Raw genomic sequence first — 20,755 nt, 5'->3', positions numbered from 1 at the left:
AACTGCTGTTCAGTTTAAACTCTGTGCCCTGAAGTTTGGGTGCTTTATCCCAGCTGCCTATGACAGCTAATATTCTTGTAAATGTATATAGTATTTTCATTAAGCAGTTACGCAGTATCCATCTCACAGACCGGAGATATAACTGTAACAAAGGTGGCCGAGCAGTGCCTCAGTCTCTATTTCCCCCTAACTTTGAGGGCTCTGGAGTGTTTTCCGGTTTCCCTGTAAAACCAGGGATCTGATTCTGGTATCACTGGTGGGTGCTTCACTGAATAATCAGTGTGGTCACATTCCAGAGCCTATGGACTGTGTTTTACCTCAAGCGCCTACTGATCACTATAGGGGATGAAGCGGCTATTGTGGTCGTTTTCTGGCAAGCAATTCTGATGCCATATTTGAATAGGGAAATCTGTTATTTAATATTAGCTGGGGCAGGTCAGGCGTCACACCCTGAAAGAAAAAGGGTTTCTCACTCTAGAGCCAGCATGACTGGAAGCTTTTTCTTTCAGCAGCAATACCTGGCCTGGACCACAGGGGGAGGTGCATCAGCACCTCGTCCTATGCTGGCTTTACCGCTGAGAGAGGAGAAAAAGCCTGCCTTAATTTGAAAGACTTCAACTTACGGTGGAAGAGGCTTCTCTGAAGAAAAAAAAAACAACATCCCCACTTGTTTCCTTTTAGTTTGTTTGAAAATATCTTGTGAAAAATACAGAAGGGCTGAGTACCAGACATTTTATTTCCCTTCTGCGAATTTGTGTGACGCAGTCGAGATGGAACCTGATGAGACGTGATTGCTGCTGCAATTCCATCGATGAGCTAATGCCTCGCTCTGTGTCAGTGGTGAGTAAGAGTCCTTCTGTTTGTGGCACTTGAGGTACTCCTTGAAGGAAATTTCTCTCATTCAGGGGAACCTGTTTCAGGGGCCCTTACCGAGCTATCTTGGGCTGAAACCTTAGAAAGGACTGTCGTAGACTAGGTTCTTTACCTCTAGAGAAAATCTTTATTCTTCGGTCCAGAAGCTGCGTAAATATCTGACTTCCTCACAGGTTTTATTTATAGGGTTTTCTGAACTGGAGCTCTCCCACAAGGAATGGGAGTTGTTGGGAGCCGATGATGATGATAGCATGGAAGGAGGGCCAGTTAGGAGACAAGGATCAGATGATTTGGTCATGTCTGTTCGCCAGTCTCTTAATATTCAGGAGTCAGAGGGTTCTGTTTTTCCAGATGCATTTTAAGAGAGAAAAACGCATTTTTGCTTTTTCTTCTCAAAGTTCCATGAAGGTCTCCAATTGTTTATCCTTTTCTGACTGCAATGTGGGAATTTCCTTCTAAACTAGACATGTCCATAGCGCGCTTATCTATATCTTCTTCCGGTCTCTGAGGCTGGTTCCCTTATAGGCAGCACAGGCTGAAAATGTGAGGAAATTCTAATATCTATGTATGTTGCCACTGGTGCCAGTCTGAGACCTATTCTGCAATCAGCTTGGGTCAACAAGGCTACTGAATGGTCAGACCAAGTGATAAACGGTCTTTAAGTCAGACATTCTTAGTTTTGATCCGTTGACCTTAATGGCTGATATTAGGGAATGTTCAGATTATATCGGTGAGATGCTTTGGCTCAGATCTTGGTATGCAGATGTGGAGTCTAAGAGGTCCCTTGAACCCTTGCTTTCTGATGGTCAGTCTCTTTTTGAGCTCAAGTTGGAGAATATAATTAGTCAAGCAAATGGTGGTAAAAGCATGTTTCTTCCAGTTAATGCTCCCAAAATTAAAGTACTGAAATTTTGCCCCTTTTTTTTTTTCCTCTTTAAAATACTTCATCCTCCTAAGGTCGACACTTTACCCCACGTGGAGGATTTCAGAGAAGAAAGCAGGCATGAACTTTCAAACACCTCCATACCCTCCGACAAACCTTGTATATCTGGGTTCATCCCCACCTTGCTATGGTGGGTACTTACCTTCTGTTTTTCCAGGATGAATGGAGGACCTCTTCATACTTGAGTGGATAGTTTATAAAGGAAAAGCAATAGCGCTTCAATACCAAATGCAGCTAACATATACTTTTATGAAACCATACACTAGCTTCTGAAAATAAACACTGAAAAAAGTTGTGAAATATTCTCACATCTTATGGTGTCTCTAATAGATACAATCAACCTACCAAAACACTGGTGAATAGTAAATAATAAATTAAATGAAATAGTTATGTTTTAAGAATCCTAATGAATCAGAATCTTCTAATCCTCCTCCAATATTTTTCTCGCAATTTAAAAAAAGGGTAGAAGGCGGAAAATAGTGTAATTCTGTAAATGATCTAATACAGGATAAATATGTCACTAAATAGTGATTCACATATAGAACTAAAGTCCCAATGATATGAATAAGGTTGCTTTATCAAGGTCTTCAAAATGTCTCCTCGGGAGGAGGAGGGTTTTGATGGTGGCCATTCAATTGCTACTGATTTTAGCAGTGATTGTTCCAGTTCCAGAAAGACAGACGGCTCAAGGTTTTCATTGCAATCTCTTCTAGTTCAGAACCTGGGCAGGACATATCGGCCCATCTTGAACCTGACATCTCTAAACAGTCTGTTGGTTACAGATTTTATGCCTTCCATTATCTGTGAAGCCTGCTGTGTTGATGAAACCTTGTCTACTGTTCGATTACCTGTCTTGGTAATCGACCATTGGCTTTGTTATTGAACCTTCAATGTTTGCTGCCCACCCTGACCTTCTGGCTTGACTTTGGTATCCCTGTTTGCTGTGACACTTCAACTTTATAAGATAAACCTAACCTTTATGTTGGGAGGATTTATGGGATGTCAGGCGCATCGCCATATGTGTCCTCATATTCCATTTTTTGAAACAAAATACAATCCTTTCTCTTACAAATTATCCAAAGTAAAGTCCCTCTTGACCCATGGCAATATCAGTTGAATATATCCTTTCCTCAGTTTGCTAAACATACCTGTAAGCTTATACATAGATGTGGAATCTTAACTCAGCCTAAATGAAATACATAACACAGCCTGGTTTGTTGCCCACAAGGATAGAATTACAGCATTTGTACATCAAACTTTAGATAAATACTACTTGGTTTGGAACCCTTGGTTAAACATAGACCCTAATGGGATAACTACTTAATTTATCTGTAACAATTACTGTACATATGTTTTTTTTCCTTTTGTAACTGTATTCTATTGTTGCACAACTGCTTAACAAAATACTATTTTTGTAAATTGCACTTCTGTGAGCATCTACTACCTTCAGTTTGTACCTGTGTATCTTAAGAACCCATTATCACCCCACCCATAGCCCTTTACCTTCTGTTCCCCTCTTCCCTGAAAACTAATAAAAATATGTTAAAATAAAATTGTTTCCTAATATATATTGCTCAGTGCTTGCAATGTGCACTTTATTGAATATAAACCTATTACTGTTTAATTATTTATTTTATTGGAAAACTTGTGTTATATTTTTAACCTTCTAGGCAGCATTGTTTTTTTTTAAAGAACTGAATATTTTAGCATAGTACAATAATGTAAAGACAACAGAAATTGTGACTAGTAAACTCAGCCATCTTTATGAAAATAACATTTAATTTTTTATTTTCTCAATGTTAATTTAAAATAATTTAAACTACAAATACAGTTCCAGGTCATAATTATTTATCACATACATTTTATTCTTCAACAAAACAGAGATACCCAAGAAGCCTTTTAAGAGCTGTTCATCATTTTACTGCACAGGAATAGTTGAGAACAACTGAGACCCGGGACATTTTCACCCACTGCTTGCACTTTGGGGGTAAATGACGACTCATCCACTAGGCTATAGGGGCCATTGTCTATTATTCATCCCCGCCAGACAAAAGTCTTAGATTTTCATTGGATTTGGCGATTGTTCAGGGAGTTCACACTCACATTTTGACTAAACTGGTTAGTCAATGTGGTGAAAATGACCATCCAAAATTGCATGGTTTGTGGCCAGATTAAGTTCTGCTCCAAACACTCTATGATGAATGGAATACAAGCAGAACCTGGTTTGGTGGAAACAAGTTGGATGCATGAATTTTGTTTCATAAGGAGGTGCACACCAGGGGGTAAATGTATCAAGCTGAGAGTTTTCCGACGGGTTTGAAAAGTGGAGATGTTGCCTATAGCAACCAATCAGATTCTAGCTATCATTTTGTAGAATGTACTAAATAAATGATAGCTAGAATCTGATTGGTTTTTCAAACCCGCCAGAAAACTCTCAGCTTGATTCATTTACCCCCAGGTGTTAGGTTCACTTTTATGTTCTATGAAACATGAACAGGTCATGTATGCACAGTGGCAGTATTCAGTTTGGGATAAACCAGTATGCAGCCTATTTATTTGTTAGGAACCAGTAACATCATGAACCCATGGTACTGGTTCCTACATTTTCATTTGTGAATGCCTCCACTGCTTGTTTGTGACAGGTCCGTTTTCACTACTTTGTTCTGCTGGGGACCCAGCTGTTTTCCCTATCTGACACTGCGCCTTTCACATGCCGTCCTTCCCTCACTAACCCAATAACACAAGTGGACAGGACACTGCTTCCTACAAGAGCAGCGCACTCATCTCCAGCTGCTGTGAACATTCCAATGATCTGGCTACAGGTTCTTCTATTCCCACCCGAGTCAAAACTCAAGACACAGCAGGAGCTAAAGAGTAAATGCAATAAGGTCATCAGGCCTTAGTCACACTCACCTTAAAAGGTGCATGATGGAGCTTAGATTAATTTATTTGATAGTATGAGCTAAGTAGAGTAGATCTCATAGGGTTGGTTGGGAATCACTGGATGATAATCTGCATGGATGCACTCTTTAACATTTAATGCATGAATAATCTTGTATTCTAGTCCATTTTAGCAGCATTGTATAAGATGGTAATATTTGAGCCACCTGTATAGTTTCCCAATACTAGCGATGTCTCAGGAAGATGCATAGTTCTGGAATGGATCAGTTCCAGCTGCTGATATGTCCGGTCTTTCAACGGTAACAGAATTGCTTTCCAGGTCAAAGTACTGTAGGGTGTGAAAAGCACTTGGTCCACCATGATCCAAAGGCATGTGTGAGATCTTATACCTCTCCTGGCGTAACCTGCAGAGCAAAATGTTTAAGGAACAACATAATTATTTCTTATTAAAAAAAAATCTGCTTTACAGAACTTATTGAACAAAATGCTGGCACTGCCATGGGTGCAGAACGTATTACACTATTTCATGGAAACTTGACCAACTGGGGCACTGTTTCGGTGAAGGCTTTTTCACATAAGTTTACTCCACCCATAGTGTTTATGTATTTTCCATCAGGTGACAGAATAATTGAGGTCGTAGTACAAGAATCACTGATGAGAAAAAGTAAAGTAGTGGACACATTGTCTATAGATATCACACTGTTTTGTCCACTTATAGGTATTGGGCATTGGTTGAGCTCTTACATTGGTTTTTAATGTTTTACATAGCATTCTATTAATGATTATTGAATTTGAACTCTAGTGTGCCCTTGTTTTTTCTTTTGTTTTGATATTACTGTGGTTTGCATTATGACATAATCAGTGCCTTCCAAACACTTTTCCCTTGCAGTGCACACAGATGTCATATAACACAGGACTAACATGGATGGCAAGAAAAAGGACATGTCCTTGTATTCATTTTTTGGCTTCCACTCAGTCCTGCATCATGAAGACATCTGTGCTCATGATGGTGCTTCTTCGTGTGGATTAATGTTCCCTAGTACACTGGTGTCTCTTTTATTAATACCATAGGAAGAACAGGATACAGATCAAGAAGCCAAAAACTACTACTGTACAGTTATCCTAAGAAAAACATAACCTTGGCACAAACCTTCTATAAAGATCACTATTATGACATCCAATCAATTCATTATAAACAACATAACTAATAGAAAATATATCAGTAAAAGAAAGATGGGTAAATAAATCATGATAAAAGATATATTTACTTAAAACAATAATTGCCTATATGATGTAAGAGATATTTTTTACGCTAAAAATGACTTCTGGGTTGTAACTGTTGTCTAGTTACAACCAATCTCTTCTTGATGTAATACCTGGATCCTGTTAAAATGTTGTCTCTGGATGCCGAGGCGGAACTAGCGAACTGTGGAGGGAGGAGGGAACGCAGCGGGTCCTATTATCTCCATAGGCCCCGGTGCGTGGCACCTGCCACAGCAATGGTAGTTCCACCACTGCCTGGATAACACAGGCAATTGTAGACGGCAATGTTGGCGGTTTTATTTGCATATGACACAATGGAGGTGGCCATTCAAACACTGGAATTTTGCTATCTACACTTGTCCCTGGGAACTGAAGGACGGGCACAACATAAAAATGGAGCTGTAATATCTCAGCTGTAATCAGAGAACAGGTACAAACTGGTAGAATATAGAATAATTCATAGTTTATGTAGGAAAATAGAATTAATAAGTTAAGTGAACATGTGTCTTAAATACATGCCAAAGATATATATAGTATGTACTAAAATACAACACAATGCTTTTAACAATTTGAAAGTGCAAACATATCAAGTATATTAGACACAGTAAATATGGACTCATAACTGGGGGCATGATGTCATGGCCTAGCACCACACTCTGAGTCTGACAAAGGAGCCAGGAGCAGAAGCCGCCCCCCACTGCTCACAGTGTAAGAAGTGGAGGGGTGAGCTCATAAAAGAGCCAGCCAGATCTGTGGGTGCTGCACCCCCAATATTTGTGCTGCAGCTGCCACTAACCATTTCTATGCGTGGCAATTTTCATTCACATGGGGGGTTAGAAGCACCCCCAAATCGTTGGCTCCTACGGGTGGCATGACTGATGGCGCTTCTGCTGGTTTTGGGTATAAACATGCATTCACCTTTAAAATAAATCAAATGAAATTTGTACAAGCTATGTAATTATGACGGTTGCTAGATCACTGTAGTTGTATGTTATTATTATTAATATTTATTTATAAGGCGCCACAAGGCGTCCGCAGCGCCGTACAGAGACAAACAAAATTACAATACAATGGGAGACAGCACAGTACAGTAAACACAGCAACTCAGTAAGCTCAATGCACAGCTGGAGAGGGCGGGGAAGGGGGAGGTAGGATCCGCAAACGACGGGGTCCAAGAAGGAGGGCGCGGAAGACAGGGAGACCCCCAGGGGGGAGGAGGGAGCAAGAGTGGACGTGGGGTGGAGGACCCTCGAGGAGGAGGGCTAAGTAGCTGGAGAGCAGAGTTAGAAGTGGTGGAAACAGGAGGAGAGATGGCCCTGCTCAAAGGAGCGTACAATCTAAGGGGAGAGGTGGACAGACAGAGAGACGCAGGGGAGAGAGGGAGAGTAGTGGGACAGGGGCAGAAGATAAGGTAGGAAGTTAAGTGGGAGACAGAAAGGCTTTAAGAAAAAGGTGGGTTTTTAGGGCCCATTTGAAACTGGACAGATTAGGGGAAGTTCTGATGGAGGGAGGGAGCTTGTTCCAGTGGAGGGGGGCAGCGCGGGCGAAGTCTTGGATACGCGCGTGGAAGGAGGTTATAAGGGGGGAAGAGAGGCGATGGTCAGAGGCAGAACGGAGAGGGCGGGATGGAGCATAAATAGAGAGGAGGGTGGAGATGTAGGGCGCAGTGGAGTTGGCAAGGGCCTTGTAGGTGAGTGTGAGGAGCTTAAAGAGGATTCTGAAGGGGAATGGGAGCCAGTGAAGGGCTAGGTAGAGGGGGGAGACAAAAGAGGAGCGGCGAGAGAGGAAAATAAGCCTAGCTGCAGCGTTAAGGACGGATCAAAGGGGATCGAGATGAGAGTGGAGGAGGCCAGTGAGGAGGAGGTTGCAGTAGTCCAGGCGGGAGATGATCAGAGAGTGGATAAGGCATTTGGTGGCATCTTGGGAGAGGAAGGGCCGGATGCGAGCGATGTTGCGCAGCTGGAAGCAGCAGGATTTAGCAAGATAGAGGATGTGGGGGCCAAAGGAGAGAGAGGAGTCGAGGGTGACACCAAGGCAGTGAAGTTGGGGGACAGGGGAGATAGAGGTGTTGTCGACAGTGATGGAGAGGTCAGAAGGGGATGGGGTATGAGAGGGAGGAAAAACTATGAGCTCAGTTTTGGCAAGGTTAAGTTTGAGGAATCGAGAGGACATCCATGAGGAGATGGCAGAGAGGCAGGCGGACACCCTAGAGAGGAGGGAGGGAGAGAGATCAGGAGAGGAGAGGTATAGTTGAGTGTCGTCAGCGTAAAGGTGGAAGCTGAAGCCGAAGGAGCTGATGAGTTCACCCAGGGAGGAGGTGTATAGAGAGAAAAGTAAGGGTCCCAGAACAGAGCCCTGAGGGACCCCGACTGGAAGGGTGGATGGGGGGGAGAGAGACCCAGAGGTGGTGACAGAGAAGGATCGGTGAGTAAGGTAAGAGGTGAACCAGGACAGGACTGGGCCGGAGAGGCCGAAAGACTGGAGGGTGTGAAGGAGGAGGGGGTGGTCAATGGTGTCAAAGGCTGCAGAGAGGTCAAGGAGGATGAGAAGGGAGAAGTGGCCCCTGGCTTTAGCAGAGAGGAGGTCATTGGTGACTTTAGCCAGGGCAGTTTCAGTGGAGTGGAGGGGGCGGAAACCAGACTGGAGAGGATCAAGGAGGTAGTATTCAGAAAGGTAGGAGGTGAGACGGCTGCAGACGAGCCTCTCGAGAATTTTGGAGGCAAAAGGGAGAAGAGATATGGGGCGATAGTTCGAGAGAAGTGGGGTCGAGATTAGGTTTCTTAAGAATGGGGGATAGGAGAGCATGTTTGAAGGAGGAGGGGAAGATGCCAGTGGAGAGGGAGAGATTAAAGAGGTGAGCGAGGTGGGAGCAGGTGGTGGGGGAAAGGGAGCGAAGAAGGTGGGAGGGGATGGGATCCAGGGGACAGGTAGTGGGGGGGGAGGATGAAATGAGAGAGTGGACTTCCTCGCCGGTGGTGGGACGGAAGGAGTGGAGGGGAAGGTGGTTGGGGGGGGAGGACAGAAGAGTGGGAGGGGTGGAAGAGAGAGTGGAGGAGGAGATTTCAAGTTGGATGGCCTCGATTTTAGAGGAGAAGAAGGAGGCGAAATGGGAGGCAGTCAGGGAGGAGGGAGGGTTGAGAGGGGAGGGGGCCAGGAGAGTGCTGAAGGTGGCAAAGAGGCGGCGGGGGTTAGAGGACTGGGAAGAGATGAGGGATTTAAAGAAAGATTGTTTAGCGAGTGAGAGGGCAGAGCTGTAGGATGAAAGGATGAATTTAAAGTGGAGGAAGTCAGCCAGGGAGCAGGATTTTCTCCAGTGACGTTCGGCGGAACGGGAGCATTTTTGGAGGAAGCGGGTAAATTTGGAGTGCCAGGGTTGGGGTTTGGAGCAGCGGGGGTGGACGAAGTGGGCAGGGGCGACTGCATCCAGAGCGGAGGTGAGGGTGTGATTGTAGAGGGAGACCGCCTGGTTGGGGCAGGCCTGGGAGGAAAGGGGAGAAAGGAGGGTATCGAGAGAGGAGGACAGAGAGGCAGGGTCAAGAGCGTCGAGGTTGCGTATGGACAGAGTAGGTTTGGGCAGGGGGAGGGGAGCAGGAGAAGAGGAGAGAAAGAAGGAGAGGAGATGGTGGTCGGATAGAGGAAAGGGAGAGATGGAGAAGTCGGAGAGATTACATAGGTAGGAGAAGACAAGATCAAGGGAGTGACCAAGGCAGTGGGTAGAGGAGGAGGTCCATTGGGTGAGACCAAGGGAGGAAGAGAGGGTGAGCAGTTTGCTGGAAGCAGGGTAGGTGGGGTTGTCGATGGGGATGTTAAAGTCACAGAGAATGATCGAGGGGAGATCGGAGGAGAGGTAGTGAGGAAGCCAGCTAGCAAACGTATCAAGGAAGAGGGAGGTGGGGCCAGGGGGGCGGTAGATGACAGTGACGCGGAGGTGGATGGGGTAGAAGAGGCGGATGGAGTGAGCTTCAAAAGAGGAGAAGGAGAGGGAGGGTTCAGGGGGAATGACACGAAAAGTACAGGTGGAGGAGAGGAGGAGGCCAACTCCACCGCCTGGGCAGGCACCAGGCCTGGATTACTATTTTGTGGATTACCGTAATTATTTTCTTTACAGTTAGATATGGAGATGACTCCACACCATGATATATGTATGGAAAACATTTATGATAACTGTTCCACAGGTAACTGTAGAAAAGCTGGTGCACCCTATAGCAACCAATCACACACTTGTTTTCAGTCTCTTAACTATACTAGAAAAATGGCAGAATCCGATTGGCTGACAAACATCTACCTGTAGAACAGGTTTCATTATAACTGGACATATATATTTTCCTTAGAGAATTGGAGTTCATGATATTTAAGTTTTGTATACTAATGTCTTGCAGTATTTAAGTGATGCTGCTACAGTCATAAGGAGGTGCGTCTCACCGTTTTCCATGGGCATGACAGAGGTTCTGCTTGTTGATCTCCTCCTGAATATCCTCTTCGGTTATAGTGAGCAGTAATGGTTTTGCACTGTAGTTTATTTCATTCTGCAATGTCTATTATAGTGTTAGGATGCAGGAAAGGTATACTTGTAGAAACACGTTTGTAAACACAGGGTAGATGAGATCATTTTAATGGTAATCATAATATAAACAGAAATAATACGCTTAATTAAGGAACCATTTGTGTAAAGATATTTAGTACAGAATGAGAATTGTAAGGCCAGTATAAAAAGGTCTGGATCTGTGCAAAGAGCACTTAGGTTGATTGGGCCTTGGACAGCTGTATTGTCCTATGTTCCATCACCTTACCATAACTTATCTATGCATGCCATCATTCGGATATGGATCTCAGTAGTGATGGAGATGATGCACAGATGAGCAAAAAAGTTTTATCTGTCCGGAGTATCCCGTGTGCGTAACAATTACAATGATTGTATTACTTTGCTCACTATGGTAATTACGCTACTTGTTGGCTTTTTAATACTCTGTGTTAGCTACTAGTATGGTCCTATATTTTTTATAGCTGATCAAACTACATTTAAACCAAACAAACTAGCCAGCTGAAGACACAAGTTACAGTTCTGTATTTATTTATTATCAGGATAAATAACACTGAAGCAGTGTTAAAAATGTAGCATTTCTCGCAATGCTATTGCTTGATTCGGTTTCCAAGTCAACTTTCAGACTGTGCTATCCAGAGGCGGAACTAGTGAGCTGAGGGCCCCGGCGCAGGGAAGTAGGAACAAGGGCCCACAGCTCACTAGATCCCCGTGCAGCGGGCCCCATTATCTCCATGGGCCCCGGTTCTGCTGCACCAATGGTAGTTCTGCCACTGGTGCTATCCTTTCCCCCGATTGACCGCCTCCATATATATATATATATATATATATATATATATATATATATATATATATATATATATATATATATTATGGTGACATGTTTTCTGTATATTTTAAATAATTTATGAGGTTGTCTTTTATAGCATTTCTTTCTAAAAGTTAAGTCAGGACAGTAGTCCTAGTCACCATACAATAAATAATATATATACAGATATATAATATTATACAGATAATATACAGATAATATAACAGATTATTATATGGAAGAGAAACATGTCTTAAAGGTTATGGATTTGTATATGGGCACTGGATTAATTTCCACATTCCAGTTATGGTAGATTTCTTGTAAGGTACAAGTTATTTATTGTCTGTCTCTCAAACCTTTAAATCTGAGTCTTCTTTCGTTTCTTCTTTTTCTTCAGCAGGACGGTCTTCCGGCTCATGTGTTGTTTCTTCAAGTTCTTCAAGCACTGGATGCACAGGCATGCTCTCTGGGTCTATGAGGATCTCATACGGCACCATGGGATGTTTCCAAGATGCTGGAGTGAAAACCTCCCATGGGTCTACCTGGCCAAATGTTCCTGGAAGAGCATGAAAATAAACAGTGTGTGAGAGAAGCCACTGTGAATGCTATATTTCCTATCGCTGCCAGCTATAGCCGTTTATAGACGTATAAAGTTATCCAGTGGTTGCAGCTTCTGATTGGCCCACCACTCTCATTCTGTGTGCATCCTCTGCAGCTCTTGTTGAAATGGAGCTGGTTAGCCCAAGATTGGCGTGTGGGAAAATAGGAAACAGATGCTTCCACTCCACCCATGTGTGTTCTGCCTAAGAGGGTAGCTCACTACACAATTGAAGCATTAGTGTTTATATAAATTCAATATCATCTATAGTATGCATGATAATATTGCATATTGGTAGGCAAATATTACTAACCTATAAATTCTCCATTGATACTCCAGAGCCTCACTGCACAGTCTAAAGATGAAGTCAAGACCACCTTATCTTCATCTATCACCTCCAGCCTAAGTAAATGATTTGGAAAATTGTTAATGTTAATGATCGAACACAGGTTTAATCTTTAATATAATACGGTAGATATCACTATAGGCACTAACAACCATAGGCTCAAAAACCGGCAATAGGTTGTTGTACTTTTGCACAACCTCATACATACAACCTTATACATTAAAGCTTTGGAAGCTTGAAATATGTTGGAAGACCACCTGAAAGAGCATCATGAATATTTGGCTGGATTTGCTGGGTTTTAATATATTACTGAAATAGGGAGGGATTGTGTACCCTTGTGTTAATTATTACAAGTAATGTCCATTTAATTTAATAAGGAAGTTATATAGGTGGTGCAAAAAAAATATATGTTTTTATGGTAATACTGTTCTTAATGATAATCTTATATTTGGAATACAATAATCCTTCAGTCTGCTGGTCTCCATTCTGTTCATGTATCTACTTATGGCATTAGAAATATACGTCTTTCCAAACGTTAAACGGAATTCCATCTTTTTCATAAAGCAACTGCAATAGCTTTTATTTGCTAACAGTGTCTAGCAGACATGTTCCAGCGTAGGCGGTGTTTACAACAGATTTCTAACAAGATTACGGTGACAAGAAACACAAATGTCAACTACTGCTAAAATTAAACGCATTCAAAGTCTGGGAACTCCTCCAAGTCATTAGAGATTATTAATTTTATTTTTAGAGGATTACACTAATATAACATAACAGAACATAACATGACACTAATCACAAGTATGAAAAATCTGATCCCAACTCAGAAAGTTTTGGGGAGCAACAAATTTAGGGAAATTAATTTACAAAAGCAGATTTTGCTCCTGGAAGTCTAAGGGGTATATTTACTAAACTGCAGGTTTGCATAAGTGGAGATGTTGCCTATTGCAACCAATCAGATGATAGCTGTCATTTTGTAAAATGTACTAAATAAATGATAACTAGAATCTGATTGGTTGCTATAGGCAACATCTCCACTTTTTCAAACCCACAGTTTAGTAAATATACCCTTAAATTAGTAGTTTAATCTTAGATGTAATAATGATTACAGTGATAACATTAGTCAGGTATAGTGTACACTAGTACACTGGTCCCCATTTACACCCCAAGGTGACTATTCCTGCTCCGCCCTATAACCACACCACTCCATCACCCTAACTCACCATGATTGTATCCCCCAGTATAACCCAAATATATAAAATTCATGCAGTAAATTGAAATAATCCAAGCCATCATTAAAGGAGAACAATATGTAAATAATAAGTTGTTAATACACAAATCAGTAAAAACAATGATGTGCAAAAATTATTTTCCTGCACCCGTACAGCCCTGGGATGAGAAAGGTGTCATATCAGCTACATCATCATCTGTTTCATAGTGGGCTCTGTAGGCTACGTCATCCTAAGAAAGTAGAGTTTTAATTTAGGAAATAATTATTGAAATCAGGGGGAGGCTGGGCTGGGAAGAAGTAAGGCATATGCCCCCAGGCTGGTCCCATATTAATAATATAAAAGATGAAACAACAAGCGCCACATTATTGCATTTTCTTCTTTCATTCTGGTATATATACCTGATGAGGATGAAAAAGTAACAAGGGAGAAGAAGAGGAAATAGAAGAAGACATCTACTTTTTTTTTAAGTACATTTTGAGACTATTTTTTATGTGACTTATACCTAGTGCTTGTTGTTTCATCTTTTATATTATTGTCATTTCTTAGGAAGGTGGTTATCCTGTTGATGAAATTTAGGCTGCTGTTTATATTCATTGGAGCGCTCTGGGAAATTATTTATATATATTTTGTGGTCCCATATTAATGCCTTCGTCTGATCGCATCTTCTGGTACTTCGGGATTATGGAGCCCAGTAATATTATTAGTTTTACCTTCAAAACCAGAGTTAGAACTGCACTAATGTGTTATAATGTCAAATTACAAAATCAACATATATTGTCTCATTCATTGGTACAAAGTCTTTATTCCAGAGGTTTATGTTGGCCAACAACATAACTCTCTGGGTTAAAGGCTTTGGAGGTAAAACTGTGAATATATGTTGGAAGAGCACTCCCTCAACATCAGATTTTGCACCTACTACCTATGATAAGGAGGATAGTCCCATTCCTTGTGCGATTACAAGCTCTCTTACATGGCCTTGTAATATTAGCAGGCTCCCGTAAGCAGGGTCTTGAATCTTGCAAGTCTCTGTTCTCCTGATGAAGCCCCGCCCCCTTGCATCATAGACCCACATCGTGGACTTGGGTGAGTAAAGTAGAGACACTTTGTAGAGAGTTGCCCTTCACTTGTGTATGTACTTAAAACAAGCCCTGTGCCTGGAATCTTCTGTTCATTTTCACAAGGTGGCCATTTTTCTGGAGATATGAGTTGAGGCCCAGGGGCAGTACTGAACACCAGGCACAGGGCAGCCATGTTTCCCCACACTTTTCCACTCCAGGAGTGCGGTCTGCTCCTGACTCTGAGCATTCATGTAGTTATACCAAGCAGCCAGCATGTACTGTTACACAGGGCAATTTATACACAAATACCGGCACGACTGCTGCTCTAAAAAGCATAATAGAATTTTAAATGTGACCTGACCTCTCCACATTACATTATATTAGTGCCTTTAGAGCATTCAAAAAAAACATTTATATAGATGACGAAGTTAAAAGCACAATGTTCTCTTACTTTAATTACTGTTGAGTGCCTCTGGCATTAAGGGCGAGCTTTCAGCTAATGAAAGTGGAAAATGGTTAAAAAGTTAAACAAAAACTATGTGACGAGCTTGAGGTAATGTTAATTCATGGTGACCTGAACATTTTATTAATGTCTGCGTGGTGCAGAATTAGAGATAACATGGAGTTCCAATCACGGCATTGTTTTCTCTGCAGGTCCTCGCTCAAAGGTCTCTATAATATGTGGGTGCAGCTTAGTTATTCATTTCTGTCCTTTATCTTATTCCTGTTATTCAGCAGAACAGACAAAGTGGCTGCTCAGCCAGCGCCTGGCAATATGAAATGATTTCCTTCCCCCTTTGCCACACACAACTAATATCATCAGTCTCGTCATAGACCAGATCAGGATAAAACACACCCACATATCAATGGAGGTTTATTACTATCAGGAGTAGTACTGATCATCATCATCATCACCATTTACTTATATAGCGCCACTAATTCTGCAGCACTGTACAGAGAACTCACTCACATCAGTCCCTGTCCCATTGGAGCTTGCAGTCTAAATTCCCTAACATACACAAACACATAGACTAGGGTCAATTTAATAGCAGCCAATTAACCTACTAGTATGTTTTTGGAGTGTGGGAGGAAACCAGAGCACCCGGAGGAAACCCACGCAAACACGGAGAGAACATACAAACACCACACAGATAAGGCCATGGTCGGGAATTGAACTCATGACCCCAGTGCAGAAGGGCAGAAGTGCTAACCACTAGGTCACTGTGCTGCCCATGCTGTAGTTGTAAATTTACATTTCACAGGATTTAGAGTCTATGATGATTTCTGAAAGTGCAAAATTGCCAGTGGTGCAAATGATGGTTTGTGTTGTCATTCGTCCCTATGATTCTGCGTGTCACACATGAAGTTTGCATATGAAAATGGCATTGCTGCCGAGCAGCAGCATTTAGTATGTTCTGATGGGAGACGTTGGATGGATCAGGCCACTGATAGCTAAATGTGAGCTGGATATGTTTATGTGGTGTTTCCTGGTTTGCAGGCAGACAGAACATTTTTCTGGGACACAAGTGGAGAAGGGCGGTCTAGGGCTCATTCTGTAACTTAGTCATTCATCCTCTGGCGGTGGCAAACACTTGCCCACTTGGCCAATAGGTTTGTAGCCATGGTTCATTTTTTGTTGAATAATTTGCACTGACAATTAATAATCCATATATGACATATTGCAAAACCCAACAACCCCAATATTGCAAATAATATTTTGAACTTGTAGCCAACAGAAAAGCCATTACAATTACATTATTAATTGAAAACAAAATGTGGATTTTCAAAGCTGCCACAAGCTGAAAAATGTAAGAACCTTTGGTTTAATTATATAAAACAAACTGTGTCATTAACTGTAAATGATATTACTGGTAACAGGAAAGCAGAGAGGGCAAAGGTCCAGCTGAAACATAGTTTTATGCATTTACTTGGTCATAGAAAAATATGTAGTTATAATCATCATGTAGAATGTTCATATATTCAGTTCCATATGTGTAAATTGTACCCAACTAATATGTATTTAAAAAAATAAAGTAAATGTTACTCACGCTGTAATCATGTCCACGTGAGCCCTCCAGTGATTGACAGCTACAGAAAAAAAAATTATATTAATACAGAATTTAACATGTTTGTATGACCTATGTGATTTGTGTTAAGATTAGTGACTGCATGTTGGTCGGCTACATTGAGGCTCACATTGTCCATTACAGATACCAGAGGATTCTCCAGCAGGCCCCCTTCCTAAATGGACCCCCATAGCATATTCGCCAGAGAAGGCATAAGTTATTTTTTGCCATATGATATAACAAAACCATTAGATTATTGGGTATTTATGTTATAAAACATATGTCATACATGAAATATATAATTTATTATTCAACAGTGGGCATTTGTAACTGGATTTTGACTTGAATAACATAAAAACCACACATCCGATGTTTTAAATATAAAATGTAGACGGGCGCCGGTCTATACCATCATCACACAAAGGGCTAATCATTAGTTTTATATACTGACAACTTAAAACTCTTGAGTTTGAAGTTTTAGCATTTTTAAATAGAAATTAAAAAAGAAAAGAGTACTTTACAAGACTTGGAGGTGGAGATGAGTAAGTTGCGGTCCTTCCTGATTTGTTTGTCATTTATTTTGAAAGTTGCTGTGTACATTTTGTGTCACAAATAGAAATAAACCTATACATACATGCATTGCATTACAGTTGCTTACAGGGCAAATTAATTAATAGGCCTCCCAGTACCCCATGGAAAAATAGGTCCAGACTTAGATTTAACCTTCAGTCAAACATAATCAAATTATTAATGGGGATGAATATGTGAGCATGTAAGCAGATATGGTTGCAATCATGTGCAACATTATACATTCTACCTGCCCAGGCCTGGGGCTACCATTGGACAGCTGCCTAGGACGCTGGGGGCTGCACCCCCTGAGCCGGATTAAGTGGGACCAGTCACTGTATGGTTCTTGGTGGCTGGCCCCTCCTATTGGAATAGCCACGGCTAGGCTGGTAAGGGGGCTATTAATTAAATGTCTGGCTGAGTTTGTGGAGAAGGAGAGCTATTTATTAAATGTGAATATGAATTATTTAATGTCAGGATTGGTTTTGAGAAAAAGGCATATTTATTAAATGTAAATGCTATTTAATTTATTGCCAGGGCTAATGGGGGGAGAGAAATAGTATTCGCATTTATCAAATAGCCCTATTTCTCCCCAACCAGTCGCAACATTAAATTAATAGTATTTCCAGTTAATATATAAACCTATTAATTTAATGTCATGTCTGGTTGGGGAAAATAATTCTATTATTAAATGTGAGTACTATTAATTTTATTTGGTTTAATAGTTGGGTCTATTTTCAGGGATTACATGGGTGCTATTGATTTAACGCTGATTGGGGCTTGCTAAATGTCATGTATATCTTTTTTCCAAATAGGGCTCCAACATTCCAGGATCTACACAAGCAGCAACTGAGCTTAAGACACCAGCAGCCGCAGGAAGTGAAAGCTGCAAGAACAGGTAGGAGAGAGCAGGACAGTCTGCCAAGAGGAGGTAACAGTTCTTATTTTAATTTTACGAAAGTCCAGAATGTCATGGGTGTGAAGTTGGTATTGGGGGAGGGGGGCAACAGGCTGAAGCTTTGCCTAGGGCACAGAAAAACCTTGAAACTGCCCTGTACCTACCATGCATTTAATGCTAAGCATTGAGAATATGCTGTTCAATGCAACACTGAAAACAGATTTATTTCTAACAGGTTCAGTCTACTACTAACAGTTTGTGATCATTGAACGTAAAGAGAACAGCTCATGCTCTGTGCATGATGGCACAGTGGTTAGCATTGCTCACTCACAGCACTGGGGGCATATGTTCTCCCTGTGTTTGCATGGCTTTCCTTTGGGCGGGTGCTCCTGTTTCCTCTCACAGTTCAAAAACTAGAAGGTGAATTGCCTGCTGTCAAAAAAATTACTTTATATTCTCTACACAGTGCTCCATATTAGGATTGGCACTATATAAATATACAATAATAATAGTACATGACGCCAGTTGTGTGTTATCACCCACATGTAGCAGCATCATATTTCTCAGCTAAAGATTAAGTTATTTTATGGTAGCAAAAAAAAGTTTCCATGTAAATAGTACTTGGGCTAGAGCTGTCCCAACTAGAAGAACGCTCATATTACATCTGGACTAGACATTGCTCGCAATCTTGCTGAATAATTGTTTGCATGTGAAATAGTAAGAAATGATTTGAAATAATTATGCAGTCTTAAAGTATCTCCTTTAAAATATCTCCCATAAACACAGCATTTTATTTAAATGTTTCCACTAACATATACGTGTGTGTGTGTGTGTGTGTGTGTGTATGTTAGGGAATTTAGACTGTAAGCTCTATTGGGGCAGGGACTGATGTGAGTGAGTTCTCTGTTCAGCACTGCGGAATTAGTGGCGTTATATAAATAAATAATGATGATGATGATGATGTCTGTAAAACCCGATATATAACTGAAATATTAGACAGCATGGTGTGTGTTTCGGAACATAGAATGTGAGCTGTAATGGGGCAGGGACTGATGTGATTGATTACATGTTCTCTGTACAGTGCTGCATAATATGATTGGTGCTATATAAATAAACAACAATAATAATAATAAATAATGCATCATTAAAAAAATCCACTTACATTGTGGATGGTCTTTTTCTGGCCCATGTATTGCATAGTCTTTGATGTCATAAACATAAATATAGCCAATGTAGTCTGCTACAAACATCAGTGAGTTATCTTTAGTAACAGCAAGACTGCTGACCTGGGTCCTGGACTAAAGGAAGAGAAGAAACACTTATATAATACAATACTTTTTTCAGTAGTTGACTTTGCAATGTTTTTTTGTTTTTCTAGCTTATATGCAAATGTCAATGTTCCCGTACAGTGCTTGGAGCTAGATGAGACATTTTATACTGTGTGTAACTTATTTACGTAACCTCATGATCCTGCTGTTTGGCCAGAGCAGCAAGTGACAGGATCACGTGACCAATTTACACACACACACATGCACACGCACACGCATGCAGTTCAATCGGATGAGATCCACTTTTACTGAGCTGCCAAATCAACAGCGGCCCTGTTAACGTGACTGGCAGATGACTGCACACATAGGCTGATATCCGTCAACTTGATTTATGAACATGCTCAAAAGTGATCTGATTGGTTTCAAAAGGGGTTGATTAAAACAAATGCCATTACTGGGCCAATTGTCCGATACCTGATTTTATATATCGGTAAGCATGTTTTGAAAGGTTCCCTACAGTGTGTTCCCCTTGGATAAAACCCTTGTGCAGAAGATGACTAGGAGAGTATTTATGAATGAGACCAGAAATATGCACAAAACAGAAATTGCTGCATTTATTCAGGAATTTATGGACAGCAGGGTGGGCGGAACGCGGCAAGCGGGGTAAGCAAGGTGGGGGGCTCCGCCTGCTATCCCCAATTGTTCGACGGCATAAATTGTTTTTTTTAAAAAATAATTGAAGAATACCCGGCAGCACCCAGCGCCCCCCTCCCCCTCCCCTCTGCTCCCTTCTGCTCCCTCTTGCTCCCCTCTGCTCCCTTCAAACTGAAATTGTCGGGCGTGACGTCCTCACGTCCCAACACTGTCAGAGAGGAACGGCGCAGAGGGTTGCCGCACACTGAGAGAAGAAGAGAAGACAGAAGAAGAGGAAAGAAGAAGACAGAAGAAGAAGAAGAAAAGAAGGTCATAGATAGGTAACTAAAGAACAGAGGAGGTAGCAATGTGATGCAGGGGACAGCTATAGAGGGCGCACAATGTAATGAAGGAGGAAGGAACAGTGATGATGGTGACAGCAATGTGATGCAGGGGACAGTAATGGAGGGCGCACAATGTAGTGAAGGAGGGAGGAACAGTGATAAAGGTGACAGCAATGTGATGCAGGGGACAGCTATGGAGGGTGTATGTGTCAGTGACTTTATGTAAACTTTGTTATTGTTACAGTCTACTTATGATGTTTACACTATAGGTTGCTAGAATTACATGGCCTCTGATAAAGATTCCTTTACTGCTTTGCTATGTTGGCTAAAAATATTCTAATTTGCATAACTTTTGGTGTTTTTGGTAGCTGCTAGCTCTGTCGTTTACTCGCTACGTGTGAATGCTTTGGGGGTCAC

General features: G+C 41.5%; 1 protein-coding gene across 1 annotated transcript in view; it reads right to left on the bottom strand.

Annotated features, from left to right (window-relative positions):
* Positions 1 to 3,614: 3,614 nt before the first annotated feature.
* The window catches only part of LOC142139805 (cilia- and flagella-associated protein 337-like), a 124,668-nt gene continuing 107,527 nt past the window's right edge, over positions 3,615 to 20,755 (bottom strand). The window contains exons 25-30 of the mRNA XM_075197675.1: positions 19,256 to 19,391; positions 16,611 to 16,650; positions 12,240 to 12,328; positions 11,685 to 11,884; positions 10,403 to 10,506; positions 3,615 to 5,121 (exon numbers count right to left, since the gene is read on the bottom strand). Of these exons, the coding sequence (XP_075053776.1) occupies positions 4,953 to 5,121; positions 10,403 to 10,506; positions 11,685 to 11,884; positions 12,240 to 12,328; positions 16,611 to 16,650; positions 19,256 to 19,391 (738 nt within the window). The 3' untranslated portion in view covers positions 3,615 to 4,952. The remainder of the gene's footprint in view (positions 5,122 to 10,402; positions 10,507 to 11,684; positions 11,885 to 12,239; positions 12,329 to 16,610; positions 16,651 to 19,255; positions 19,392 to 20,755) is intronic.

Source organism: Mixophyes fleayi, chromosome 2 (assembly GCF_038048845.1).
Source record: "Mixophyes fleayi isolate aMixFle1 chromosome 2, aMixFle1.hap1, whole genome shotgun sequence".
Taxonomy (NCBI): domain Eukaryota; kingdom Metazoa; phylum Chordata; class Amphibia; order Anura; family Limnodynastidae; genus Mixophyes; species Mixophyes fleayi.
Note: the sequence above shows the minus strand (reverse complement) of the source record. Positions and strands in the feature narration are given on the sequence as shown.